The sequence below is a fragment of the Eimeria necatrix genome, genomic scaffold (genome assembly GCF_000499385.1).
Source record: "Eimeria necatrix Houghton genomic scaffold, Enh_scaff201, whole genome shotgun sequence".
Lineage (NCBI taxonomy): Eukaryota > Apicomplexa > Conoidasida > Eucoccidiorida > Eimeriidae > Eimeria > Eimeria necatrix.
In genome coordinates, this window is record NW_013652638.1 from 28114 (window position 1) to 55894 (window position 27781).

At 51.5% G+C, this 27781-nt stretch overlaps 7 protein-coding genes across 7 annotated transcripts; 5 read left to right on the forward strand and 2 right to left on the reverse strand.

Moving 5' to 3' along the window:
- Positions 1-3630: 3630 nt before the first annotated feature.
- On the forward strand, positions 3631-5411 carry ENH_00027200 (hypothetical protein; the record flags this gene model as incomplete). Its single annotated transcript, XM_013579921.1, has 2 exons — positions 3631-4705; positions 4981-5411. 2 exons carry the CDS (start codon positions 3631-3633, stop codon positions 5409-5411), a joined length of 1506 nt encoding a protein of 501 aa, XP_013435375.1.
- Positions 5412-6494: 1083 nt separating this feature from the next.
- On the forward strand, positions 6495-9559 carry ENH_00027210 (WD domain, G-beta repeat-containing protein, putative; the record flags this gene model as incomplete). Its single annotated transcript, XM_013579922.1, has 9 exons — positions 6495-6607; positions 6919-7042; positions 7183-7272; positions 7514-7602; positions 7963-8066; positions 8184-8604; positions 8818-8965; positions 9075-9195; positions 9372-9559. 9 exons carry the CDS (start codon positions 6495-6497, stop codon positions 9557-9559), a joined length of 1398 nt encoding a protein of 465 aa, XP_013435376.1.
- A 447-nt stretch (positions 9560-10006) lies between these two features.
- Positions 10007-12000, reverse strand: ENH_00027220 (hypothetical protein, conserved; the record flags this gene model as incomplete). The annotated part of the gene is made up of 4 exons (XM_013579923.1): positions 10007-10120; positions 10295-10389; positions 10712-10843; positions 11628-12000. The coding sequence occupies 4 exons, from the start codon at positions 11998-12000 to the stop codon at positions 10007-10009; spliced, it is 714 nt and encodes a 237-aa protein (XP_013435377.1).
- A 3920-nt stretch (positions 12001-15920) lies between these two features.
- Positions 15921-17495, forward strand: ENH_00027230 (glycoprotease family domain-containing protein, putative; the record flags this gene model as incomplete). The annotated part of the gene is made up of 2 exons (XM_013579924.1): positions 15921-17027; positions 17226-17495. 2 exons carry the CDS (start codon positions 15921-15923, stop codon positions 17493-17495), a joined length of 1377 nt encoding a protein of 458 aa, XP_013435378.1.
- Positions 17496-20769: 3274 nt separating this feature from the next.
- On the reverse strand, positions 20770-22266 carry ENH_00027240 (vacuolar ATP synthase 16 kDa proteolipid subunit, putative; the record flags this gene model as incomplete). Its single annotated transcript, XM_013579925.1, has 6 exons — positions 20770-20837; positions 20964-21047; positions 21182-21265; positions 21418-21450; positions 21602-21760; positions 22182-22266. 6 exons carry the CDS (start codon positions 22264-22266, stop codon positions 20770-20772), a joined length of 513 nt encoding a protein of 170 aa, XP_013435379.1.
- Positions 22267-22887: 621 nt separating this feature from the next.
- ENH_00027250 (tricarboxylate carrier, putative) lies at positions 22888-25316 on the forward strand (the record flags this gene model as incomplete). Its single annotated transcript, XM_013579926.1, has 4 exons — positions 22888-23215; positions 23485-23635; positions 24042-24213; positions 25140-25316. 4 exons carry the CDS (start codon positions 22888-22890, stop codon positions 25314-25316), a joined length of 828 nt encoding a protein of 275 aa, XP_013435380.1.
- Positions 25317-27424: 2108 nt separating this feature from the next.
- Positions 27425-27781, forward strand: ENH_00027260 (hypothetical protein; the record flags this gene model as incomplete). The annotated part of the gene is made up of 1 exon (XM_013579927.1): positions 27425-27781. A coding segment is annotated over one exon (357 nt), but the record flags the coding sequence as incomplete, so codon positions are not given.

The window sequence follows — 27781 nt, forward strand, 5'->3', positions numbered from 1 at the left end:
GTAACTCCGCAGAATCATGATTCAATTTGCTTGTACCCCTTCAGCTTGTTGGTTTAGACCGTCTAAGTCGCCAGCAGCTCCAAGTATGGGAGCTTCATGGCTTGTTAACGACTGGACGCCCAAACCTCCTTGCCCGCCAAGTGTCGGATTTCCAGGTCATTTTGTACTTCTTGTTTGCACAGTGCAACCAAAGCTGCCACTTTCGTAGCCCGCACCAGCTCCAAATGAAACGTAGGCTGTGCAAAAACCTTCTGTTCAATGTGCACTGCCTTCCGCACCTGTCAAAGCCGTGCATTTGCTGAGCGTTTGTGAACAAACCAGATAGAGGCATTGCGCATTTCTCCCTTAGAAGAACTTCGACTCGTAAGCTGTGGGAAGGAAAATATTCGCTTCTGGCGCATTAAGGCAAGAAACACACTTACTTACACACTTCTTAATGTTCACGTGTACCTTAACTGGAGCTACTGGCAACAGACACCCTAAGTAGTTTTATCGTACATTAAAGCATCAAATGTTTGAAAAACAAAACAAACGAAAAGCCTGAGAAATCTAGGCAGGCAACAAATAAGTGCAAACCTCTTGCCTATGCCTCACACGTTAGACAGGGAAGAGTCGGACACTAGAAGTTCCTGTTCCTCCATCCATTCGAGCGTGTCTGCCGTGGTTTCCATGCTCAACATATTGGTATATTGACTTATTCCCATCTTCATCATCACTCTATATACGGTTAGGTGGATCGGGCGCTCCATGGCGGATTCAAGCGTGTGCTTGTGTATCTTACAGAATGCACACTTGCCAGGTTGCAACGTGACCCTAGATGGTCTTGGTAGGGAAAACCTTTTTACAGATCTTGCTTTCGTGTTGCCAGATCAAATGGTGGCACATAATACAAGTAAGTAATCAAAAAGTACACGCATGAGGCCTTGTACCTGTTTACCTCGTAAAACCTGCTTCTAGAGGCGATTGCCCCTGTGGGATGGAACACTTGCGTACCGAAGCTTTGGGAAGCGTGTTCCACGAAAAGAAAAGAGCAAAACTGCGGGGAGACACCTGAATGCGTCCTTAATGGCATTTGTTGAGCTGCGCGGGTTTGCAGAAGATGATCCTAAGCCTTTGGCAAGACTGTTGGTCTCATCCACCTGCGGAAGTCTCCTTGAGGCATGCTTTTTGGCCAGTCAACATGAACTGTAGTGCTTGTTTGTGTGTCTCGATAGAAGTGTCCGAATTACTTTGGCGCTTTGCTTGGTGTGAATTACGAACTGCTGAAAGTATTGGGTACACCTGCGCTGTACACAGATCGACTACTTCACCCGAGCCTTGAAGCGTGTCTTCACCTTGCATCAAAGCCCTATATGGGCCCTGTCAATAGGCCCAGGATTTTGTGTAACAGCTTCTGCAGACAAGACAGTGAAGTGAGCGAAAATCTGTGCAGTTTCTTGACGCGGCTGGTCTGACTTTCCAAAAGAAGGCATGAGTTATGCATCTGTCTTCGTAACATCATCTGGCAAAGATCAAATATCAGTAAGAGAAGTAAAGTGGGTCGATTATCTGATGATGTGTATGTTTCCTTCAAAGGGTTTGGCCATTAAATTTCATGACAGCGTACTTATCTGCCGCACACGGCTCGGAATATGTAGGTGTTGAAACGTCTCCCGATGGCCAGCAGGTACTTTGCACTTGCGGCGACGGCGCGGTGGAGCTTTTGAACCTCGCAACTCAGCAGCATCTTCCGGTCAGCCGTGCGCACCCAGCGTGCGTACTGAACGCGTCAATAAGCGGTATGTGTTTTGCCAGTCTCGCTACAGTTTTGCATTTGCTTGGCTTTACACGTCCTGACGACTTGTGCACTCCTCCTTTTTAACGTTTGCTCTTAGAAAGTTTCCAGTGCTCTTTGGGGTCTTTTCTTCATGGACTCACAGTAACGCTTTGCCACGCAGCTGTGATTCATGCGCAGCATCTCTTAGAGAGCTATACACAGTGTGCGAAGACGGTCTCGTTCGGGTCTGGACCCTTCCTGAGCTTAGTCAAGTGAGCCTTATCTTCGGACGGTGCGCGCTTGACCAATCGTGGGATAGTACTGCAACTGCAAAAGAAGCCCACTAGCTTAGGAATGAGCAGGACAGCCGCTTTAGGTAAAACGAAGCTCTTGTTCCCATCAAGCCTTGGATTGTTTGCAGTTGTTTGCCTGCCATCTGCCAACAACGTGTGCAGACATTTGAAATGGAGAGTCCGCAGGATCCACCCCTTTGTGTGGCAGCCCATCCAACACAGCGCGCGCTTGCCTTGGGATTTAAAAGCGGAGCAGTGCGAGTGCTTGCGGTTGAAGGACCGGCCGTTTGGATGGAAGCTAATCATCATAAGCATCCAGTTACGGGGATCTGGTTTGTTCATTCGCCTTCGGCTGCAACGGATCTCGTGGAGTGCTGTACTCGTCATGGCTCCACTTTTGAACACCACCATCAAGAGACTTGCTTTGCTCGCGTTGCACCGACAGCAGAAGGCGAGATCTCTAGGCAGTGTTTTCTGGTCATTTCACTCGATGCAGTCGGATGTAAGTACTAACATATGCATGCTGGATGGTTATTTGATGTAGAGGGGCTGAAGGATTCATACACTGCGGTGCCTGGGATTAAGGACAGAGTACTGTAGTGTCATGGGAAAAATCCTGCATATGAGAGGCGACGCTGATAGTCTTTACGTTGCTTATTGATTTCATTGTGCAGGTGTGTGTATTTTTTCACAACTTCATGAATTCGCACTCATCAGAAAGCTAGAGAATCCTCGGGCCGAAATTCCCCCAGATGGCGTTCCAGCTCTTGCGTTTGCTAGCGACGGATCCAAAGTTGCTCGTTATTTCTCACCTCAAGCGCTTTGCATATTCTCCCTTCCGAAATTCGTCTTTGAAGCAGAGCTCTGCCCATTCCCAACAGCGTGCAAGTCTTTGCACATTACTGCTTTTTCGTTCTCTGCTGTTGGGGATGCCTTGTGCATATGCGGGAGTGACTCCAGAATGCGCCTTTTCTCGCTTAAAGTAAAGGTGGGCTACACGCTGACGTATCTTAGTGCCCAGTTGGTAACATTCGTTTCTAAGTAATTCCAGTAGTCGCCACTAGCTTACCTACGCAGCATTCCGCAACACACTAGATGCGGCTGCGTAGAGACTGTTTTAGTTGTGTGAATTTCTACAAAGTGATTTTTTACTTCTGACCGCATTCCATTGGAAAGGTACAAATCGGAAGGCCGTTCGCAAAAGCGTTCTGTTTGAATACCTGCAGGATGGTACCATGACCCTGCAACAGTGCCGAGAAGTAGCTCTTATCAGCGGACCAATTAGTGTCGGATGGATCTCTTCGGTAAACCCTGGAGCAACTGCCATCCAGCCAATTGCTTTGACTTGCGGGGAAGATAGTCTCATCAAGGTGCATCCAATATTCGGTAATTGTCAGCTCACTTTATCCTCAAAATCTCTCTGTAGGCAAAGCCTTCTCTCCATGCCAGGTTACACTTGTTTCAACCTGCACTTTTTCCTCTAATGGAAAACTGTCGGCTGAGCTTATTGCCTCGTCGTGTCTTCAATAGGTATGGAACTTGGCTCGCCTTAACTCTCTGCATGCAAACGCAGTGAGTCAAATGCCAGAGGTCAATGAGTGGAGTGAAGTAGGAGGGCCAGGAGATACTGTGATTCCAAGCACCAGCCATACAACTACAGGGAAGTCGCCGCAAAACAAAGGTGGTTCATTTGTTGCAACCGACGGTCTAGCAGCTGAGTTTCCTCAGTTTCAATCATTCGCAGGCCACAACAAGCCACCTTTCATGCTGCAGCTTTTGGGAGACTACTTGGTTTCTGTCAGTACAACGGAAACAATCACTTGGAGAGTCGGCTCCTCACTGCTGAACGCAGCAGCAGATCTCGCGCCTTTAGGTGGCATTGGCCTGCTGCAGCCGTTTAAGGAGCGACCAGCTTCGTCAACTCATATGGTGGCCGACTCCAACTCCAAAAACGAGGAGAAACATATGCTACAAGATACTCATTGTGAGCAAAGTGCGCTACCACAACCCCAAGAGCCACCGCGAGCTCATCCGCAGCCGTTGAACCACCCTTTGCAGCTGCCACTACAAGCAGCACAAGAAACACTTTGTCCAATAGCAGCTCCCTGCTCCTCAAGCGAAGCCACTGTGCCTCCGTCGTTCTCCCGAGTTGGAGGTAATGAGCTGCTTCATTGTGCCACGCCGAATCTTGCCAGCGCTTCAGCCACAGGCGGTTCTGTTGCTGAAGCTGCTCCTGCTGCTGTCTCTGGAGATGCCGAAGCTCCAGCCTCCGCCGCATCTCCAGTGGTGGCTAGTGCTTCTCAGACAAAACAGACTGAGGAAGAAGCTTCTGCTCGTGCCGATGCGGTGAGTAGAGGACCACAGACTGGGCTGCGCACAGTTTCACCTGACTTAAGGGGCAAGCTACCGGAAAGTGGAGAGAGCGATACACTAGGAAACAAGGATGCTCCGAATGCCGAAGTTTTCCGCGGGGTTCTTGAGTGGTGTGCACCTATTGAGGCCAGCTTAGAGTCTGGAAGACTATTGGCTGTGTCACAACAGCAACAGGAGCCAACAGCTCAACTAAGTAGCATTGTAGACGGCGCCGTTGCACGCCATGTAATTGGCACTGCGGTAGCAGACTGCCGCAGTGGCTGCCTGTGGAGGCCTTTAAAAGGTAGGCTCCGCTATTGATTACTTTACCAAAACCAAAAAGCAGGATTAATTTCTTTTTTTTTGACAGCTTTGTGATATCAGGAGTAACTTAGATACATCCTTTTAGAAAAACTGAACAAGAACACCACAGTAGCAGTCGGCCTGCGGGGTTGCTGGATCAATATGCAGGCCGAGAGCAATTAGCTGCTAGCTTTCGAGAACACGCATTGCAACTGCCCGCCAGTTGCAAAGCAGCGTTCCCATGTTGAGACTTTGTTGACTGTACTTTCCACTTAGGTGTCCTGGCTCATGCTGTTGGCCGATGGGTTCTGATAGAAAGGCTCTCCACCCCTTCACCATCCCAGGACGGCAAGTGTCTTGGCCTTCTTCCTGCATTGTTGGAGCGCACAGCATTTGCGCGCCTCCAGCAGCAAGAACTGTCAGCAGAATCCCCCAGGCGAAGAGGAGCATCACTTCACAGGCAACAACGGCAGTTGGAACTGCTACGACAGTGCGGTGCAGTGGCGCACATGCCCCGAATCTCGGTCTTGAGGCATCCAATAGTTGGACGCACGATCTCATTCTCCATCGACATCAAGGCCCGCATAGCCGCTACCATCAGCGGTGAGGTATTTTCATGGCTTCTGGACCCTTTCCAACGACTCCCTGATTCCATCGTTTCAGTGTACCGCACTTGCAAGAGCGTAACGCATACACGCCTAAGATGATTTCGGTGCTAACATTTTTGTTGAAATGGTGCTGCTGTGTCAGTTCTCACGTTGCCAGACGCATGCACTCCCGATGGATGCCCAAGCAACACCAATGAAAACCGCCGATGCAACCTTTGTGGTTCCAGCAGAACTGACGAAGCTGCATGTAGTTGTGTGAGACACGGCGGCAGTTGCTTGGGTCTCTGTATTTGGAAGGCGGAGGGCAGTGGTGAGCTGCTTGGCGCTGCTCGGCTGCCACGTGCATATGGCGAGGCTGTCGGACTCTACTTCAATAGGCATAGCCTGCACTCCAGTTCCTCTAGTCAAGATGAAGAGGATTTCCCGGGAGTCTTGTTCTGTGGATCTGATTTGGTTGTCACTGCGGGTAACTCATCCCATAATTCGGAAAAAAAGTGCTCGCCCACTGGGTATCGTTTTGTCAGGCTTACACTGCGCAGCTCTAAGGGGTGGCCTTTGTGTGCTAGATTTATCTCATGAACTTCGTCTTTGCTTCGTACAGGGGGTGTCGATGGAAGTCGGCTGGATATTTGGCGTGTATCTGATTTCATATCATCGTCGAAGAATTTCTCAAGCATGCATGCAAAGAAAGAGGCCTTGCATGCAGATCCTAATTGCGGGAACGCTGCATTAGGCACTCGCTGTGAATGTCGCGGCAGCTGCTACCTTAACAAAGAACAGATGCTGCCTTTTGGGCATCTCATGAACTGCCCTTCTCCGGCAGTTGGAGTGGATGTTGGAGCCCGATTAAAGAGGTTATTGAGCGCCGCATCCGCTGATGAGAGAGAGGTTGTTTTCGTGGGTTCCCGTTCGGTTACCTTGTGGAGAATTGTCCGCATTGATGGCGCTGCTGCACGGCCCTGCAAGGGTGTGTTGTAACGTTCGCATTAAATATACCGCTAGACTAATTTACCGTCCGTTTCTCGGGAGCACGACGGGAAGGGCACGAAAATTGTTCCGCACCATACGACTCTCACGAAAAGCTGACAACCGCTGCGCTGTCTGAACTGCTTCTGCTATCTTGTGGCATTATGTTTTTAGCGGCGAAGCTTGATTCTGATGAGCTTCAACTTCAGTTTCAGCATGCCCGGCAACCTCGCCGGATGCTTGATGACCCACTGGAGAACTACACCACAGCCTGCCTCACTCGCCGAGGAAAAGGGAGTCCCCGGCTTCTTCTGGTCGCTTCAGACCGGGTCAGTCTTCTATTCTGACACAATGAGTTGTTATACATCTGGAGAGCTCGCAATTTGTTATTATGGATGTCACATTACACTGGGCGGCACTGCAGGGCTTGGTGTATGCCTATGACTATGAAGCCAACGTGCTCGTCTTTGAACTCGTTCTGGGCAACTTCCCAATAAGTAAGACGGCATCATAGTGAACGTTGCTTGTGGAGCTGGAGGCAAACGCCACGCGCAGTTGCAGTTTTGCCACGCTATTAATGCCACATCATCCAGTCACTAGCTTGCTGGGTGGTCTTCTATCTGTTGTTATGTATGTGTAGGCTCCATAACTTGTGGAAAGGCAATGTATTTAGCTTACAGTACGAGCTGCACTGCCGGGCGGACAACAGTGGATCTCCTCCGAGTCTTAGAGATGTGCGTGTGACCCCTGACGTTTTCATGTCCGTTAGCGTTGGGAGCAATATGAGCATTCAGAATTTGTTTAGCTCCTTACACATATATTGTTACTATACTGAACGCTAAGAAGCTCAGAAACAGAAGTCTCACGTGAGGATTGCTGTAGGCGGCAAGCGCTTGGCTCACAGTCAGTGGACATGACACAGCAGGCAGCACTGCAGCCTGTCAAGCTGGACGCACCAATAAAGAGCATACAACTCGATGGAGAGGCACAAGAGGTCAGTGGTTTGATGCTATATGCTCTAGAATAATATGGAAATTCACGCAAGCGTTGGGCTGAAATCTTCCATATGCGCTGTGCATTGCTAGTACAGGGAATCGCCACAACAGCAGCAAATACTATTTGGTGAGTCTAACTGGCCGTAAAACACTATATATAATGTAGCAACAAGGCTAAAAATCGCTCCAAGGTAACCGCGCAAACTATTGCACAGGCGTGAATTGTGCTTGTGTCATTAGGTATCTTCATTGGGACCAGCGTGCGCAAGTGCGCTTGCACTCGAGCCACACTCTCCCCATCAGCCATCTAGCCGTATCTTACCAGGTGGGTGAGCCTTCAATGCATAGGTCCGAACTGATTTAAGGACTGCACAGAAGACAGTGAGGCGCCTAGCAAAGTATTGAGCTTGCCGGGCTGTCCGCTGCATCTGGCTTCAGGCGAGTTCAGCAGCTGCAACTAGTGGGAATACAAAGACTGCACGTCCTCACGCGTCGTCGAAGTCCAGACTTGATACCGTCGACGCAAAGGCAGAAAACGACTATCCAGTGATCGCTAGTGCTGATGTTGGAGGCTCTTTAAGAATATGGAGCCGCTGGCCCCTTCCACAACAGTTGGCAGATTTCTCTTTGCAACATTCTTGCACAGCCCTAGCCTTTCTGTGGCCCATGCTGCTTTTGGGCTGCTTTAGCGACGGTTCCCTGAGGCTTTTTGACTCGAAGGCATTCTCCATGATAGGCCGACTGCAGCTTGCAGCGCCTCAAGACCCGCCGGTGGCGATCGCGTGCCTTGGAGGTGAGAATGCCCCTTATTTGAAGCTCTTAGTTCTTCTTTCTCACCAATTTTGCTGACCAGGCTAAGAGGGCATTTTGATAGGACTGTCGATTGTTGGCTTCTGGAACCCCTTTGCAGACCGTCACGCGCTGCTTGCGACGGCCTCCGGAGAACTCCTGTCGCTCGTCCTTGATTTGTCCTTCAAGGAACGGGCAGATGGGAAAGCCCCAACGGGACCACAGATTAAGCACGCGAGTGTTTCGAAAATAGCGAACACCGTCACTGCTTGTTTTGGGCCAACCTTCACTGTGCAACAATCCATGCCTTTTGGAAGCAGTTGCAGTAGCGCTGACTGCACTTGCTGTTCGCTAGAAGCGTCGGCAACGAAAAAAATTCCTACTGTGGTGGAAAGCCTTGTGGGCCAGCAGCCTGCCGCAGGCATAAGCGGTATGGATAGCCGAGTCGGTTTCGCGCTGTGTCTGTCGGGTGGATACTGCTCTGTTGGGGCTTACACAAGAGCTTGTCCTGATAATAAATGGATACTGTGCCCAAAGACATGGTAACTGCCTCTTATTTCTGGTTGAGTCACATATGAGTTTTGTCAAAATTTAGGGTCCACGGAGCCCTTGATCAGCGTTGAAATAAGCAGGAGGCGCCTCCAAGCAAAAGCAAAAAACACAGCTATCCGCTTGGGCTCTGCGCGCAAGAGAAATCATACTGCTCTTTTATGGCTTCTCGCCTGCAAACGCTTGTCATCTGTTTTTTCTCTCAGTTTCGGAGTCCGCTTCATCCCAGACAGCGACACTTCCGTCTCTTCATCAAGTCATTCAGCCGCTTCCCGGGCATGTTTCACCGACAGCAACACGTTAATTGTTGCTAGGGGGGATTTGGTGTTCTGCGTAGACTGCCAGGCACAGCAGGTGGGTGCAGCCCTTAGTATAATGGCGACCTGTAAACCTGTTCTTATCTGGCAAATCTCGTGTGTCATGTAGATTGTGTTTGCAACTTAATCTCATCTGCGCCGCTCAGGTAACGCGCCAGATAAATATTCACGAGGCTCTTGGCCAGCCCATTTGCCAAGCCACAATACCCGTTTCAGTGGCAGCAATTTGCTGCCTACGGCAGGGCAGGGCAGTTATGGTAACGGAACGTAAGTGCAGCTCTGTTGTAGTGTTTAGAGCTCGAAATATCAGCACAATTGCCAAGCCTGTCTAAATGCTGGTTAAAACTCCGTTATATCGACGCTTTTCACACCTCAAAATCAACACTTCGTGCACTATGTCGAGACTTTTATAGCTTAGAAATGGCATTTTGCTGCTGCTTCAGGAGGAGAGGCGCTGCTGCTGGAGGTGGCAACGTGGTGTATGGCCAGCCTTGCCCATCATGGCATTCACCCGCATTTGCCAAGGGCCCATGGAAGGGCTGGTGGAAATCCTATATGCATCGCTGCATACAGTGAAGACGAGTTTGTGTTGTCTTGTGATTGTTCTATCAGCATGGTCCACGTGTTTTAAACCAAAGATCTTTTGCGCAACTTCGCCACTGCCAAACGAACTACTTCGAATGCATACTCTAAAGGCTCCTGAAAACAGCATCTTGTGCATTTCCTTATCCCCAGTTTCGATCTCTACCTTCGTCAATGGCATTCTAGCAAATTGTCTGCCTCCTATGGACCTGAGTTGCTCACTGTGCTCTTTAAAGCTGCCAGCATGTGTTACTGTCAGCGAAAATGCCTACAGCGGCTGCACTGAAAGCATGTTTGCTCGTTTCAGTCTCAATCCAAATATATTTTTTAACCATCTGACTAATTTTTTAGCCATCTGTCTAAGCTCTATTTCACATCTGCCAGTCTCAACAGGTCCAGCCACAGTCAAGTTCGACTGCAGCTCCGATAGTAGAACTAGCTGATCTTGAAAAGTGGAACATTTTTGAAATTTGTTCTTCGCCGTCGAGGGCGGACTTCACATGCGAGACTTGTTGATACTGTACATTGTATACAACGTGCCGAGGGCCACAAAAAGCGACACAGGGGCCATGGCTACTCGCACGGAAGTGGAAATCGAAGGCAGCTGTTCCTGCAGCTGTTCAGCCACACCCTGCAGCGCTTCCTTGACTTCTGCTGCAGCTGAAGGGAATATATATCATTAAGAGGTTGAGCAAATGCGCGGGAAAGGCGCATGGGCAAGCATAGGGACCCGTACATGGCAGTTTGGCTTCCGGCCAGTGTATACTCCATTGCAGCCCCGCACCTGAAGCTCGAAAATGAGAGCCCTAGCAGTTTTGCTGCCACCGACAGCTGCTGCAGCTGCTGCAGCTGCTGCAGCTGCTGCAGTTGCTGCAGTTGCTGCAGCTGCTGCAGCGCAGATTCTACTCAGAGTCGTTCCCCTCACCCGTGGCCCCAGCTGTGGCGGAGCCCCGCAGCTCTCCTATCTGGGCCACGGGCGGCAAACTCTGGGGCGGCATTTGAAGTGAAAAGACGCAGAGTCCGCGTGGCTGTGTTATTTCTTACTCCTCCAGTTTCTCGTACAATATCCCTCCAGATGGCAGACACTGGGAAGGCGGGGAATGAGCAGCAGGGGAAGCAGCAGCAGCAGCAGCAGCAGCAGCAGCAGCAGAATAAGAAAAACAGATCTGAACAAACTGCTGCCAGGCCTGGCCAGGCCCACTCTGCTCTCGCAAGTCGAAGTCTATGAGCTTCGACAAGTCTGGAGTTGGGTGTTCAGGAGACCGGCGTTTAATCCCTTTGGCCCTCCTGGCCCTTTCCTCTTCTCCCCAAATATCAATTTCGCAGGCCACGCCTGCCCAAGAGTTGGCCGTGAGTGTTTCCCCCTCCAGCAGCCACTAGCTGAGCCAGCCCACCCTTGTAGCCCGGACTAGCAGCAGCAATTGCATTTGTCTTCGACTCAAAACAAAGGCAATTGAGGCCATCTCCACTTACTTGCATGCACAAACACCCGAAGACAAACACTCGCCCTCTCCGTTGCACATGCCATTCAGCCCCGACCCTGGACACAGCACCTGCAGCAGCAGCAGCAGCAGCAGCAGCAGCAGCAGCAGCAGGAATTGTGGGGTTTCTGCAGCAGTTTCAGGGGCACTTTGACGCACGCGGTAGCAGGAGTTTCCGTGGAATCGAGGGTAGCATTTGCAGACTCCGTTGAAGCAAATGCCGGAGAAGTTGCACTTTCGGGGACAGTCGAAAACCTGCAAAGGAGCAGCAAATCCAGAAAAGAAGTCCTGAGAAGCTGCTGCTGCTGCTGCTGCTGCTGCTGCTGCTGCTGCTGCTGCTGCAACTGACCTCCCCGCAGTCGTGAGAAGCCCAGCCCGGGTGACAGACGCAGGAAGCTGTTGCACAAGTGCCCCTGCCGGAGCAGACAGCCCCCCCGCCGCAGGGCTTCGAAGCAACTGCGAATTTGCTGCTGCAGTGAGACTTTGCTGCAGCAAAACTCACGGAGACGCTGAAGGAAACGACACTTGAATAGTCTTCTGCTGCCAGCTTTCGCCCGCAAAAGAGCAGCACCTTGCCGCCTCGAAGTCCCGAAAATTGCACAAGTCCGAAACGTTAAGGAACTCCTCTTAACTCACCCTTCAAAAGCACAGCCCCGTGGCGCTCGCGAGGGGCAAATTTTGGGTCCCCAGCAGACAAGACAGTCCAGGTGTAAGTCTTTGCATCTAATTGCCAAACGTCACTGAGAGGAAAACGAAATGGAGAAATAATAAGTCCATTAACTTGCAAAGGAGGGCCTGCTGCCTGTCTGCTGCTCACTTGTAGCAGCGCTGGACTGTCCGCCGCGAGTCGCAGCCTCCAGCGACGATTATCTGCAGCAGCAGCAGCAGCAGCAGCAGCAGCAGCAGCAGCAGCAGCAGCAGCAAGAGTGGACCACTGGTCACGGGGAAGGCAGCACTTGGCGTACGTCGCTCCCGTTTCGCAGCGCGGAGTGGCCTGGCGAAAGCTCATCTCCGAAACTCCAAACTCAAAATTCAACTAAGTACCTTCTCGGGGGGGCGGCTGGCGGCCCCTGACAGGCGCCCTCAGCCACTTGTCCTCAGCCAAACTGTACACCCACCTGCGCCCGCTGAGCAGCAACAAAAACAGTTTTGAGAAGAAGTTTCTCACAAGTCGCTCGCGCGAAGCCCTGCGCAAGGTGCAGAGACACCCCAGCCGCTAGTGCGATCCCGGGTGTACAGACAGCAGCGGCCCTTACCTTCCGCCCCGTAACCCCCGAAAAGAAACAAGTGGCCGCTCAGATAAGTTAATGTGGCCCCTTCTCGGGGGCTGGGGATGTCTCCTGAGCCTGAGACAAAGCCCAGGAGTTGGCAAAGACTTGAGTTCAAGTTTTGCTTTTTCCTCACTGCGACTCAGCGCGTGGAAGCGGACTGGGAACTGCTCGGGGCTCAAGTTTTCCAGTTCCTGAAGAAGCAGTTTCGGAGAAAAGATAGTTTTTGCAGAAACAGTTTTCTCACGGAGTCCAAGTCGACGACCCAAAGGTCATTAAGAAAGCGCCCAGACTGTTTGCAATTTGAGATTTAATGAAGACCGAAATGAACAACTGCATGCGCCAAAAACACTCAAGACAAACACTTTCTTGCCTCGTTGTAGCCGCCAAAGATGTACACTTTCTCGCCATCGGAGGCAGCAGCGTGGCCGCTGCGGGGCTCTGCACTTCCCGCATGCAAAGGCGAGTTCAGCAGCTTAAGGAGAAGGGCTCACCGGGGCGGAAGTTCTCGGGGCCCACGCCTATGTACCACTTGCGCCAAGTGGCATCTGCAGGGGCTGTGGGCTAAGGAAGCACTGCGGGCCTCTGCTGCGCTGCAGTACCGAATTTGTAAATGTCGTTGAAGGTCCCCTCGCTCGACTCTCCGCCAAAAAGAAGTAAAAAGCCGCGAACTCCACTCAAAGAGGCGCCGCCCCGGGCCGACGGGGCGTCGCCCCGGACCCGCAGAAACTCCCAAGAGCTCGTAGAAGTGTGAAACGCGTACAGCTCGTCCGAGCAGAGTTCTGCGCGGAGAAAGCACAGTTGTTTGTTCTAAGAGGCGAAAGCAGAGAAAAAGCCCCAGAAAATTAAAGCATTGGGCTCCGGGGCTTGCGAAATGCCACGCAAACTGAGCCTTCTTTGCTGGCCAGGAAGGCGGCCACTCACCCTCAACTGTGCAGCCTCCAAACACGTAAGGCACGTCGAAAAGAGCAGCAGCAGCGACTCCGTGCCGGCCTAAACGTAAGTTGCATTCGTGCTGCTGGTCTTTAGAGGCAGAAGCGAAAACTGAACGGACCGGGAGGGCCGAACCTCGAAGATTCGGAAACAAGAGAAAACTCCAGCGCATGCGCAGCTGGCGCAAGCAAAAGTAATAATGCAATAATATGCTTCATAGCCGACGTTTTGTGAGTTCGTTGGGTTTCTTTTGATGAAGGAAAATGTGGAGCTCTTCATTCTGTTGCAGTGCCGTTGGGGTGTATGCTCAGCTCGCAGGTGAAGCTGAACGCACCTTGCCTCCGCTGCATAGTTGAAGGAAAGTTTCTTGAATAAAATTGCTGGCACTTTCATTATTTTCCCTTCTGCATAAAAATAAACTGTTTCGCTATGTTCCGTTTGTCTTGAGTCGCAACTACCAGTTCTACGTAGGCAGCAAAAGAATTTGCATATGTCAGTCATCAGTTTCACAAGGACAGGTGTTGTCTGAGCCGCTATGAAGTGACTCAGAACAAAAGCCAACTCACTCCAAATACACTGGAGCTTGCGATGTTGCTTACAAGAGCAGATGCACTCACTTGATCACATCTAAAGCAAGGTTTCTGCAACGAAGTGCTTAGTTCAAGAATTCAGCGTAGTATGCCGATGGTCTTCCGCACAGCCTGGAACAAGGAGGCTAATGTGCTCAGTGATTGCGTGTCAGTGGCATTCTTTGCAACTTCCTGTGCCATTTCCTGCACCGAGATTTCGCTGCAGTGCCTCACTTGAAGGCGGCCGCTGACTTGGGGCTCGCCAGTAGCAGAAGTGCTGCATGCAACTAACTGGAAGCTACACGAAAAGATTTGATTGCACATCTGATTTGATTCGGTTTCTACAAGGATAAGAGTGTAACTATGCGGGAGGCTGCTGCTGCAGGGGGCACTCCAACTTGGCACCCAAGTGAAAGATCCAACACATTACATAGCTTTCTTTCACTTAATAATGTTTCACTTGAGTAGATATTCAAGAGAAGCCAATTTAACTCGAATGAACAAAGGGCGACAGCAAGCAGCCAGGCTGCTCCTCTTGCACAGTGCTCCCAGAGCCTCTGCTGCAGCATATTTCATTCAATTTGAAAGCGGCAATGAAAAAACAAAAAAGCAAAAGTTCCCACACCGGGACTCGAACCCGGGTCGCTCGGGTGAAAGCCGAGTATCCTAACCACCTAGACTATATGGGATGCTTCTCACCTGAGGAAGCAGCCTCGCAGTTTAGCAGCAGATCACTGACAGGCGAAATAAAGAAAATAATGAAGTTCAAAAGCTGAAACACTGACACGAGGAGATCCGGGAAAAGATGAGTTTCCGGGATCCTTCAACTCATTGGAAGTGGACACCCGTAGTTGTAGCCGGTGGCCAAAAGAGGCTGAACTGCGTGGATTGCGAGGATGAAGACATTCCTTTATGCCTAGGGAAGTTTATTTGAATGAAATATGCAAAAGATTCCCACACCGGGACTCGAACCCGGGTCGCTCGGGTGAAAGCCGAGTATCCTAACCACCTAGACTATATGGGATGGTGGGGTTGATTAGGCACCGCCGGTTTTTTGGAGGCAGCACTCCCCAGCAATGCATAAGCTGGCGAAGAGATTCTGCAATTTTGATAAGTTGAATTCAGAGGAGTAAAAAATGTATTGGGCAACAACAAAAGTTCCCACACCGGGACTCGAACCCGGGTCGCTCGGGTGAAAGCCGAGTATCCTAACCACCTAGACTATATGGGATGCTGGGGGTCACCAGGTCATCGCTGATTTTCTCTACTGCACACCGCTCACCAACAGATGAGCCATCCAAGCGATCTTTTATGCACTTTCCACTTCGGTAAGGGACTCTACAACAGCGAGAAAGCAGAGGATCAACAGAAGGGGGAGAGAGAAAAGATATTCCCACACCGGGACTCGAACCCGGGTCGCTCGGGTGAAAGCCGAGTATCCTAACCACCTAGACTATATGGGATGACAGGGGTCACTGAAGCGCTGCCGACTACCAGAAGGTGGCCCACCAGAAATAGTATTCGTCTTTTCCAAAAAGGAAATGACTCTATTCAACTGATGAAATGATAGTTGCATATACAAAAGGATTCCCACACCGGGACTCGAACCCGGGTCGCTCGGGTGAAAGCCGAGTATCCTAACCACCTAGACTATATGGGATGGGGGGGATCGTTGTAGAGCGCTGGGAAACACGAAGGAGGCCTTGTTAACATCTTTCTCTGTTCTTCCCCTGTGTTAATCTTCATTAAAAGTCAAACAGTTCATTTATTTCGAACTGTGATTTCTCTCCGCAGCCAGTGGCAACCAGTCTCTTGGACAGGAAAAGCCCCAATTCAAGTTTGCTGCCACTTCAGGATCTTCCGCAGGGTCCATGCTCTGAAGATCCTTCTTGTTGTTACTGCATTCGGAACTCTTGGCTTGAGTTCCTTAGTCAGTGAGGCGGGGATTTCAAAGATTTTGGGAAGTTGTTGAGGTTCTTTGTAAGGAACTCGAGAGAAGCCGTTGGAAAGGCCGGTTTCCTCGAGGCTGGCCCAGCGCTCGTTTGCATGGGCATGTAGATGTTGCGCTTTCTTCTAGTGACCTGAAACCCGCGTTTGTTGCAATTAAAGGCCCTTCCCGGGCCTCTGTAGTTTCCAGAAAAGGCGGGGAGATCGGAAAGATGGTTCCCACGTCGTGCAAGTCGGAGGCTGAAGGCTCGCGAGGAGCTGCGAAAGAAAGGCTGATTGTGCTGGGGATAGAAAGCAGCGCGAACAAAGTGGGCGTGGGCCTAGTGGACAGCTCGGGGAAGATCTTGGCGAACCCCCGGGCCACTTTCATAACCCCCGCGGGCACGGGATTTCTCCCGCGGGAAACTGCAGCGCACCACCAGGCAAATGTGACGCAGCTAATTCGCAAGGCAATGGAAGAGGCGGGCGTTTCGCCCTCCATGATCACTTGCATTGCCTACACAGCGGGCCCGGGCATGGGGGCCCCCCTGGCTGTGGGGGCCCTCGCTGCGAGGACTTTGGCTCTGTTGTGGAACAAACCCCTTGTGGCTGTCAACCACTGCATTGCGCACATCGAAATGGGGCGCCTGGTCACGGGCTGCAGCAACCCCACTGTCTTGTACGTGTCCGGCGGAAACACACAAGTGATTGGCTACAGCGAAGGCCGCTACAGGATCTTGGGGGAAACTCTGGACATGGCCATTGGCAACTGCATAGACAGAGTGGCGCGGCTGCTGCACCTGCCCAACGACCCCGCGCCGGGCTTTCAAGTCGAGCAAATGGCCCTCAAGTTCGAAAAGCTCTACCGCGCCAGTCACCCCGAAGCTGCTGCTCCCCCTTTGCTGCCTCTCAGCTACAACGTAAAGGGCATGGACGTCGCCTTTAGCGGGGTGTTGACTAAGGCGGAAGAGGCCGTTCATCTCATGCTCGAGCGCCGCGCGAGAAAGCCTGCCTCCAGCGACGCCCAGCCTATGCAGGATGCTGCTGCTGCTGCTGCTGCTGCTGCTGCTGAAGGTGCTGCAGCAGAGTCTCAGAGAGCTGCAGCTGACAGCAGGCGGCCGGAAGTGGCCGAAGAAATGGCCAAGCGGATGAGGACAAAGCGCAGCGGCGGGCAGCTGCGCAAGAGGGGAAATCCCAGTCGAGATAGCGCCGACAGCAGCATCCCCGAGGAGCTTCTCACTCCCGAATCCATTTGTTATTCCTTGCAAGAATATCTTTTTGGAATGCTGGTTGAAATTACGGAGCGAGCGATGGCGCTTTCGCACAGTTCAGATGTGCTGGTGAGCAGCAGCAACCCACATCGCAGTGCACTTGTCACCTTGTTGAGGAGTTCTGCAGTTGTGAATAAGTAGATCAAATAATGTATTTCAGCTTTGGAAAGACTTCTCTTTCTTGCTGCTGCCGTGTGACTCTGAGGAAGTGTTTGCTGCTGCTGCTGCTGCAGCTTTCCAGACTGTTGCTGCGGGCTGCTGCTGCAGGTCGTGGGCGGCGTCGGGTGCAACTTGCGGCTGCAGCAAATGCTGCGGGAAATGGCCCGGCAGCGGGGCTGCTCGATGGGCGGAATGGACGAAAGATACTGCATTGACAACGGGGCCATGATTGCCTACGTGGGTCTTCTGATGTACCAGTGCGGCCAGACAGTGGAGCCCACGAAGAGTTTCTACAGGCAAAGGTTTCGCACGGACCAAGTGGAGGTCACCTGGAGGGCAAACGAAGCTGAAAAGACTTCGCCGCAAAAGCTGAACTGACAAGCGCCAGCAGCTGCCAAAATTGCTGCAAATAAAAACCTTTTCAGGCGCGGATCAGCTGCATTTAAAGCACAAACAAGCGCAGCAGAAGCGAAGAGGCAAGCGCCGCCTCCAGGCCTTCTGCTGATGCTTTACTCTTTTTATATTCTTGAGTCGAAGTCAGTTGGAGCATCTGAACTTTCCTCGGAAGACTCGATCCGTTTTTACGAGGTCGAGACTTCATTTCAATTGAATTCGACCAATTCAAGAAATTTATTTTTTGTCCAGATGTGAAGATAGTTTAGTCCGCCGAAGTTCTTTATTTAGTTCAGTCCTCAGGCCATTCGTCCTAATCGAATGCTCAGTCGCTGCTGCTGCTGCTGCTGCTGTTGCTGCTGCTGTGGGCTTGGAAAGCAGTGCTGCTTCTTGTGGTTGTGTTTACAAATTACTCGTTTTAAGCTACAGTTTTCGTTTCGCTTGTTTGTTGTGACTTCTTTCCGCCTCCCTCTATTCCTGAAATATCACAAATACTCTTTTTGCTGTCTTCCTACTTTGCCCTGCCGAAGCTGCACTAGCTGGGGCAGCTGGTGCCACTGGCTGCAGCTCCATCTCTGCTGCAGCTCCACCAGAAGGCCAGGTGCAGCAGCTAGCTGCAGCTAGCTATTGTAAAGGCCCCCAGCTGCCGCCAGCTAGCCGTAAGTGAAATAGCAGCTAGCTGCAGCTAACCGCTGGAACACCCTCCAAGTGCAACTCATAGTGTCCGAGCTAGATGAGCCGAAGAAGAAAGCACTCTTGCATGCATTTTTCAAGTTGCTGCAGCATCGAGAAAGTCCATGGCATTATGCAGGTGGGCTGCTGTGCTGTTGTCGCTGTCGAATTCATCTCAGCAGCAACTGAGGTCAGAAGCAGATTGGACTTTCGCTCTATGAGCCATATTAAAGGATTTATGTCTTTAAGACACTTTATTTTTGTTAATCCTTAGAGCTTTGTGAAACACTGAACACTTGGATATAGCCGTCGGCCCACGGCTTTACAGTTTGGGGCAGCACATAGTTAGACAGCAGCAAGAGCCTCATACAGCATTTGCATCGCTGCTTACTTTCCTTTTGAGGAAAACCCTCGAGAAGATTTAGTGGCATTTGCTCATTTGTTTTGCTGGTGCCGCTATAGCTGCTACTTTTGCTGCCTAGGCTACGCACACAACACGATGCAGTAGCGTGTGCTGCTGCTGCAGTGCGGCCTGCCACAGCTGCTATCTGATGCCAAGGAGTTCCAACTTTCGGCAAATCGCCATCAAGGCAGCTCTGGCAGTGGTGGGAATTCTTCATCTGCATTTGAAAACAGCAGTAGCAGGCTGCTGCTGCTTCGGGAGCAGCAGGCTGCTGCTGCCGCAGCAGCTGCAGCGTCTGCAGGTAAAGTTGTTTTGCTGTACTTCAGGCCATCAGCACTAAACCAGGACGCCAGCTAGTGGCGCCGTCTTATAGCTCAACTCAGCCTCCAGACTTGAACCTCCAGGGGCCGTCAGTCTTGGAAGTGGCAGACAGTACGGGTAGGGGGCTGAAAATGAAGTGAAGAAATAACTTTTTGCGTTCAAATCTGGACACACCGCGCCTCCCAAGGCACAGCTATGATTCACTTGAAATAAATTATGCAGCAAAGATAAATTTAAGTCAATTTCTGCGGGCGCTCGTCAGCGTAAAATGGTGAAGCTGTGCTTCACGTCCCACCTTTCCCACTGACGTTCCATCACTTGATGCCTCTGTTCTTAATTTATACTTAAACTTTCCTCCTGATTTATAATATACGCAAATAGTTATGCTTTTGGCCACGGATGCTTTATAAAAAGCTGTGACTGTCGCGGTAGAACGAGCACTGTACAAATGGCATTCAAGTCCGGTGGGTCACCTGCAGGGCAAGCGGCTGTGCAGTCTTTGCAGGGTTTTCATCCCGTTTGTTTCCCAATAAACTCTGCAGTTGCAGAGATATTTCGGGGGAGTGTAAAGAGAGAAGTAGCAGGTACTGCTCCCCTTCGGCGGGCTGCTGCTGCTGCTGCTGCTGCTGCTGCTGCTATTGTTGTGAAGGATTAGCAGCAGATGGGGTGAGAAAGTCTACTGGCGGTGTTGTACAAAGATGAAGATCATGCAAAATACTACGTGGCTTTCCCCTGCAATCAAGGGATGAGAGTTGGACTCGCTGCTCAAAAAGTGAAGGGGCTCTTGAAATGCAATTCAAGTAGACAAATGCTGCTTAGATAGCAGTAACTACATCCCCAGAATTTAATTGACAAAAGAAAGCAGAAGAACTAATGCTCATCCCATTTCTGATAGTTTTCGCTCCACCGATAGAGAAGATCACCTCTTGTTGGCTTGCGCCATACGGACGCCAATATGAGCCTTTTCGTCTTAGACGGCGAAGAAACACTTCAATGAAGCGCGGAAAGTGCATTAACATTTCCCCAAAATAAAAAATAAAGTCTTTTAACTGCGAACTGCAAGATTTTGCAACAAAGTCCGCCGCTCGCCACTTCTTCCGCGTACAAGAAGTGCTAGCAGCAAGGCCAGGAATCCCCGCCAGCCCCAAACACAAATTATTTTTCTCATTTTTCAAACTCAAAACAAACCTTTAATAATAGGCCCTTGGCCTGGCACTGCTCAGCCAATATCTACACGGCATTTTCTCCTGGGCAAAAGAATGCAGCCGCAGCTGAGCAGCAAGAACGGGAGCAAGTCCTCTTATAAGAAGTGCCATTTTAAGACTAAACGTGTGGCGTTATGAGCCTCTAAACCCTAACTCCTAGTCCTGCTGCACTGCTTTTGTCTCCACGTACGGCTGCTGCAGCCGTTGCCGGTGCTGCAGCAGCAGCAGCAGCAGCAGCAGCTGCTGCTGCTGCTGCTGTTGCCCCGAGGGCCCTGAAGGAAACGGCGCCCTTTAAAATGCGGCGTAGCCAGAAGTCAGTTTGGGCGAAATAGTTCAAGTCCGTCGCTTGCAGCGACAGCAGCTTCCCCACCGCAGCGCAGCACCCCAGGTGCGGGTGCAGCAGCGAAATGAAATGGCCTTTTGTTGCTGAAGACACGAGCCTACGAAGTGGCAGCAGCAGCAGCAGCAGCAGCAGCAGCCGCCGCCGTTTCTGTCTGTCTGCCGCGCATCTGCATGCGCGTTTCAGTGCAGTTCCTTCGCACGTGGGCCTGCTGCTGCAGCTGCTGCACGCGGCGCCAGCCCGCCGCGGAAGACAGCAGCAGCAGCAGCAGCAGCAGCAGCAGCAGATGCCGTCTCTGGCTCCTCTCTTTGTCTGCGCTCATGCCTTGTAGCTCGTGCAGAGCCCGTCGACTTTGCGCGTGACAATGACCAGCGCAATAATCAGACCTGAACGAACACCCCGCGGCGCGGCCTCTTTGCCTCAGCAGCAAAACGCGAAAAGCCCGAATTCAAGTCGCAGCCAATGCCCCGCAAAGAAACTAATATATATTTTGATGGAATATCAAAACTCACCGTAAAGTCCAATGGCCTCAGCGAAAATGAGAATAAGAGTAACACCGAAGAACAGCTTGGGCTGCTGGGCATTGGCGCGCACACCTGCGGATTCAAAAGTTGAACAGACACTCGAGAAAGCAACGCTGCGGAGTCAGAAACAGGAAATTCAAACAAGACGCGGCGATTCAAAGAGAAATATAAATGAAAATAAACTATTTAAAGTCGATTCGACTTACCCGCGTCTCCCACTATTCCAATTGCAAGACCTGCAGCCAGAGAGCTGAGACCCACTGCCAGCCCGCCAGCCAAATGGCCGAAGCCTGAAAGCGCAGCGGAAGCAGCCGGTGACTCCCATTTCAGTTCCTCACAGATTCTGTCTCGATATAATTGTAATAATTGAGCTAAAAAGGGTCAAATTTGGCTTTAATTTGAAGAAAGCGAAGCTGGAAGCGGCAGCGGGAAGCCACAGCACCTGCGTAAGCCGAGTAGACGTCCGGCGAGCCCACTGCAGAAACACACAGAAAACCCGCAAAAGAGCCGCGGAATAAATAGAAATAAAGAAACTTAGAGGTGAAAATAGTTGAAGAGAACTCGACAAATGGTCTTTGGGGCCCAGTTTCCGGGATTTTGCAAGTTTCCGAGCAGCGGGAACTCACTGACAGACGAAATGACAATGGATATGATGAGCCCGTAAATGCCCAAAATACCCGCCATAATGACCGGCAAAATGGAACGCATAATTAGGTCTGGGCGCATCACTCCGACGCTGCTAACGCCCACGCCGCTCTTGGCAGTGCCATAGGCCGCGCCGAGGTCTGCATGCAGCAGCAGCAGCAGCAGCAGCAGCAGCGAGAAGCGCATGCAGCGAATTCGAGGGAAAGCAGCGGAAAAGACCCGCCCCTTGGGCCGCCACAGCAGCAGCTCTTTTCCTTTCAACTCCCCCTGCTGCACGGGAGGCCCCCACGGACAGATCCCAGCCAAAACTAGCCACAAGAGGCTGCAGCAGCGCCGCTTCCGTGCTGCGCGCCGGGCCCTCGTGTCCAGCCCTGGAGTGCCGGCTCAGGGCCGACAGAAGGGCAGCTGCGAAGGCTAGAAGGCAATTTCAAAGGGGAAATGGCCTCTTGGGTGATGTGTTGAGTTCGCAGAGTTGAACGAGCAGCCCTACACCCCTGCAGCCACCCCCTTGTCCGGCTCCCGGGGAGGCTCCGAACAACTCGACGCCGAACTTTAACCTACTTGCGAAAACTATTGCCGAAGTAATCCCCATAAACCCGAAGAAGACCGAGTTGGGGTCGCATTGAAGAAATGCTGACCAAAACATCCTCGCGCGGCTCGGCTGCTGTTCAGGATGGGGAAACCCGGCGAAAAACCTCTTCCGCTGCCCTTTCAAGGCGTGCTTTATGTTTCTTTTCCGTTTTTACAATTCTCAATATCTTTAAATCGCCAAGCCAACCGCAAAAACCTGCAAGATCAGCAGCCCGTTCCCGCCGTTGATGATGGGACGGCAGCGAGAGCTTCTCGCATGACCACAGCCCCAACGGCGATAGAGCGTCGCCTGGCCTTTTCAAGATATATCTTAGTGCATATTGCATTTCGCAATATTATCTCGAAGAAAACTCCTTTTTTCAGTATTAAACTCAGAAATTGCAGGTTGCTGCCTCCGCCTTCGCGGCGTACACGCAGCGTCAGTGCCGCATGCTACACAGTGTGCTCAGCCCTCTCCCTTTTATGCGCGTTACAGCTAATCATTTATTTTCAGGTCTTAGAGTGCATTTTCCCTTTTCATTTTTACTAAGCATACAGCGACTCCGCGGCAGCGCCGCCTACAGCGCCAAGACATCCGCAGCGGGCGTGTGCAGAAGTAAGCCCAGCGGACCGCGCCTATTGGGCACATGTGTGCGAACTGCAGCTCTTCTTACCTTTTGTAAATCTCCGAAATAAAATGGAAACTGAATTGGCTCTTGAAAAAGCCCTTCAGGAGGCGGCGAGGCCCGAGAACAGCTACTGGGGCCGCGTGCGTTCGTTTCGGGATTGCATGAATCCGCGGTTCATGTTTGCTTCGAAAGCTGAAATTGAAAAGGCCAAAGAAGTGAAGGCTCTCGCGGACTCCGGCAAATGGAGGGAACTTCTGCAGCAAAACATTTCTCCAAAAGAACTCAAATACCAAATAGCCCTCACTAATGCTTCTGTTAGCAGCAGCACCGGAGATATCATTCCTCTCCCTCTCCGCCTCTCCGCCTTCGCCCCCGTCAACCTTCCCATCTGCGCTGGTGCGTCTTTTCCCCCCGCCGCGGCCGCAGCTAGCAGCAGCAGCAGCAGCAACAGCAGCAGCAGCAGCAACAGCAGCAGCAGCAGCAACAACAGCAGCAGCAACAGCAGCGGAACCAACAGCAACAGAACCCACAGCAGCAGCACCAACCACAACAGCAACAAAGCAACAGCAGTAGCAGAAACAGCAACAGAAGCAACAGCAGCAGCAGCAGCAACAGCAGCAGCAGCAGCAGCAGCACCAGGTATGAACTGTTTTGCTGTTTCGCAGGCCTAATTTTCAGCGCGCCCACAGTGGGGAACAGCATTTTGTGGCAGTGGGTGAACCAGACTTATAATGCAGCTTTTAATTATGCAAATGGAAACCAAAGTGGAGAAGCAAATAAGCAGCAGCAGCAGCAAAACCTTCTCCGCGGCTACAGGTGACTCTTGCTGCTGCTGCAACAGACTTCTCCACATTCAAGTGCTGCTGCTGCAGCACAAGCTGCTGCTTCCAACTAACTCAACAAATCCAAAAAGTCCCAAATTCAATTCCGAAAATAAAAGGTTTCTCTCCTTAAACTACTTTTCTCACAAGAACGCCCTGAAAAGCCTTCGGGAGCTGCGCTGCTGCTGCTGCTGCTGCTGCTGCTGCTGCTGCTGCTGCTGCTCGCTGCTTGCTGCTTGGTGCTTGCTTCCTGCTGCTTGCTGCTTGCTGCTTGCTGCTTGTTACCGCCTGCTGCTTGCTGCTTGCTGCTTGCTGCTTGCTGCTTGTCACTGCCTGCTGCTTGCTGCTTGCTGCTTGATGGCTGCTGCTTGCTGCTTGCTGCTTGCTGTTTGCTGCTGCAGCGCAGCAGCTGTGGTGTCTGTGGGGCTGGCTGTGGGGCTGAATTCGTGGGTGCGGCGGCTGCGGGCCCCACAGTTGGTGCAGCAGCTGCTGCAGGGGGCAGTTCCTTTTGCTTCTGTTGCAGCAGCAAATGCTGCCAATTTGCTGCTGATGCGTTGGCAGGAGTGTTCCCAAGTAAGCAGTTTTAAATCTTTTCCGAATTTTATTTCGGATTCAAAACTCCGCAGTTCTCCCCCGCTGCGGTGTACGTACACTCAGGGAATTCCCGTCTACTCCGAAAAAGGAACACTTCTCGGAATTTCAAAACGAGCTGGACTTGAAGCTGTCACTCAAACTGCTATTTCCAGAGTTGGTGAGTTCCCTCCCACTCAGTTCTCTTCCCCAATCAATTTAAGCCCCCCACGCAGGGGCCCCTGGGGGGCCCCTGGGACGCCTCTGGGGGGCCCCTGGGGCGCCTCTTGGGGGCCCCTGGGGGGCCCCTGGAGGACCCTTGGGGGGCCCCTGGGGGGCCCCTGGGGGGCCCCCTAGTGCGGGGAGGGTACAGCTGGGGAGGGCTTTGGTGGTGGGGAATGGGGATGAGGAAAGACGGGAAAGGAAACACCCCACGAGCGGAAGGCAGCAGTCGGCAGCAGCAGCAGCAGCAGCATCAGCAGCAGCAGCAGCAGCAGCAGCAGCAGCTAGGCATTCCCCACGTTTCTATTCAGTGGCGCCGCTTGCTTGTCCGTTGCTGAGGTGTACGTACACCTGGGGGCTGCGGTGTGCTTTCTGGTTGTGCGTTCCTTCAGTGATGCCGATTCCGCTGCTGCTGCTTCCGGGCCCACTAATATCCTTTTTTAATGTTTTATTTCCGAAATTATGTTCAAATTCCTTTTTAAAGGTGCGGCGGATCTTTTTTTCGGAGTTCTGAGCAGATCGCCGGGCTGGTTTCCTCTCGGGGGTTTGTCGCGAGCTGGTTCCGGCCATCCGATCTTGTGGATTTCTTCGATTTTTTGCACTAAAAGTATCATTTTTGCGTTTTAAATATCCTTTTTTGCATTTTAAATGTCTTTTTTTGCATTTTGAATGCTTTTTTTCCGGGCTTTTCCGTCGTTTCCAATCAGGTTTCCACGCAGCTGAGCGTCGTCTACGGCTGTCTGAACTTGGGGCTGCCGCTCGCCGTTGGAATATTCCCTTCTTCCTGCACTATTTCCATTTCTGAACTCGAAAAGGAGATTCAGGAAAAAGCAGAAGAAGACGGAAAACCAATTCTCAAGGCAGTCTTCAACCGGGGGGTCTGAGGCTTCTTTGCCACTTTGCTGCTCGCGGGGCTCACCGCCACAGCAGCAGCTAACCCACGCCCAGCAGCAGCAGCAGCAGCAGCAGCAGCAGCAGCAGCAGAGGGGCGGCCCGTCTGCGCGGCTAGGCGCCCCTCCGCCAGCTAGCCGCAGCTTAAACGGCTGCTGCAACGCAGCTAGCCACAGGTAGCCGCAGCTAGCCACAGGTAGCCGCAGCTAGCCACAGGTAGCAGCAGCTAGCCACAGGTAGCCGCAGCTAGCCACAGGTAGCCGCAGCTAGCCACAGGTCACTGCAACTAGCCGCAGCTAGCTGCAGCTAGCCGCAGATAACCACAGGTAACAACAACAATTAGCTGCAGCTAGCTGCAACTAGCTGCAGCTAGCTGCAACTAGCTGCAGCTAGCTGCAACTAGCTGCAGCTAGCCAGCACTTGAAGAGCGTCCCCGTAGGGACACTTCGTTTTTCTTGAAGTGGATTTTTCTTTTGTTGCAAATGAGAAATAAATGGAGCTCGGAGCTCTTCAGTTGCAGAACTGAGTTGTTTATATTTATAATTATATCTACAAATATAAATATAAATATAAATATAAATACATATTTGTAAATATAAATATATATTTATAAAAACAAATAAAAGTAAATAATTAGAGATATATTTTCAAATAAATATAAAGCAAAGTAGTGGCATAACTCCTCCACGTGCTGCACTCCAAAGAGAGGTTTTTGCAATTCCACTAAATTTAAAAATGAATTTGAATTTGTATTTAACTTTGAATTTAAATCCAAAATTGCAATTAATTAAATTAATTATATTTCTATTTCTGTTTCTATTTTTATGCATTTATACTTCATTTGAGGACAAGTCCAGCGGTGGCTGCGGCGCGTCTCTTTGCAAATAAATTTGAATTTGAATTTGAGGGAAGTGCCCCCAAAAGGCTTTGTAGAAGTTTTAATGAAAATATAAAATTGGAAAAATAAAAAGACAAATAAGCCATTTTATGAAGACTCTTTTGAAACACTTGAACATAAATGGCCTCTTCTTGGGGCATTTACATTCAAGTATTTCGAAAGTGCGCGCAGACACAGATTTGCAACTCTAAGGCATTCATTTCCCCCATTTCGCTGCAGCAACAGCAGCAGCAGCAGCAGCAGCAGCTGCTGCTGCTGCTGTTGCTGCTGCTGCTGCAGCTGGCTTTGTAGCTAGGGAGGGAGGTGACTCGGTCGGTGTCCCAAGCTGGCCCGATGAGAAGTAAGCCCACGTATTGGCTGCACATTACGGAAAATAAAACATGAAATAAAATAAAAATGTTTAAATTAATCTCCAGAAAGTCCATTTATCCATTATCGAGTGCGTGCAACACTCCCGGTGTACGTACACCTGCTGCGTGTCTGTCTAGAAAGCCAGTCCAGCACCGACTGGCGGCGAAGAGAGAAGAGGCACAGCCCAAATGGCGGAAAACTCCCCAAATAACATTCAAACAAATTTAAATTTATATTTATTTGTCAATTAAAACCTAAATTGCACTTCCAACCTCCCTGGACATTCAGGTGTACGTACGCACACGCTGGTCCGGTGTCTGCTGCAGACCGGAGGCGGCTCCGGGAGTGCTCCGACTGGGGAGAGGAGTTTGCGTTTTCTTAAATTAAATAGTTTTTTGTTTTTTGAATTGCATTAGACTTTTTATTTCTTTTTTATTTAAAAGAGATGCATTTGGACTCGCGCCGCGGCACGGAGGGAGCAGCAGGCAAGCAGCAGCAGCAAGACACAAACAACACCGCGCGAGCCGCCTCGCCGGGGGCTGCTGCTGCTGCTGCTGCAGCAGCAGCGCAGCAGCAGCACCACAGCAGCAGCAGCAGTGCAGCGCGGAATTGTTTTGTTGCTGCTTGGAAAGCGTTTAAAATGAATATAAGCGGAAAAGCCCAGCAAAGACAGGCGAGATCTCTTGAGGGAAACCTGTGCTGCGCTGCTGCTGCCTGCCACTCCCGCGAGTGACACTGAGACCGCAGCAACAGCAGCAGCAGCAGCAGCAGCAGCAGCAGCAGCAGCAGTGGCGGGGTTGGGACTTGAGTTGAGTTTTTGGACTTTCTGTTTGCAACTTGCAGCAACTTGGAATGCTTTCCAAACAAAGCCGGGGGCCCCCCTCCGCCCCCCGCGGCGCCGCCGCCGGCCCCGACTTTGGGGGCCCCCCGATTTCTTATTACGACGAAGACACAGACGAGGAGATCTTTGACGGGTCTTCTCGCGGCTTCGAGCCGCTGCAGCAGTTCGCGCTGCAGCAGCAGCAGCAGCAGCAGTTCGCGCTGCAGCAGCAGCACTTCGTGCTGCAGCAGCAGCAGCAGCAGTCGCTTCCGGCTGCCTACAGCAGCAGCGGCAGCTGCGGCAGCTTGGCTGCTGCAGGCCCCCCTCCCCGCTGCGGGGAGGGGCCCCCTCCCCCTGGGGGCCCCCCCTCCCCCGGGGGCCCCCCCTCC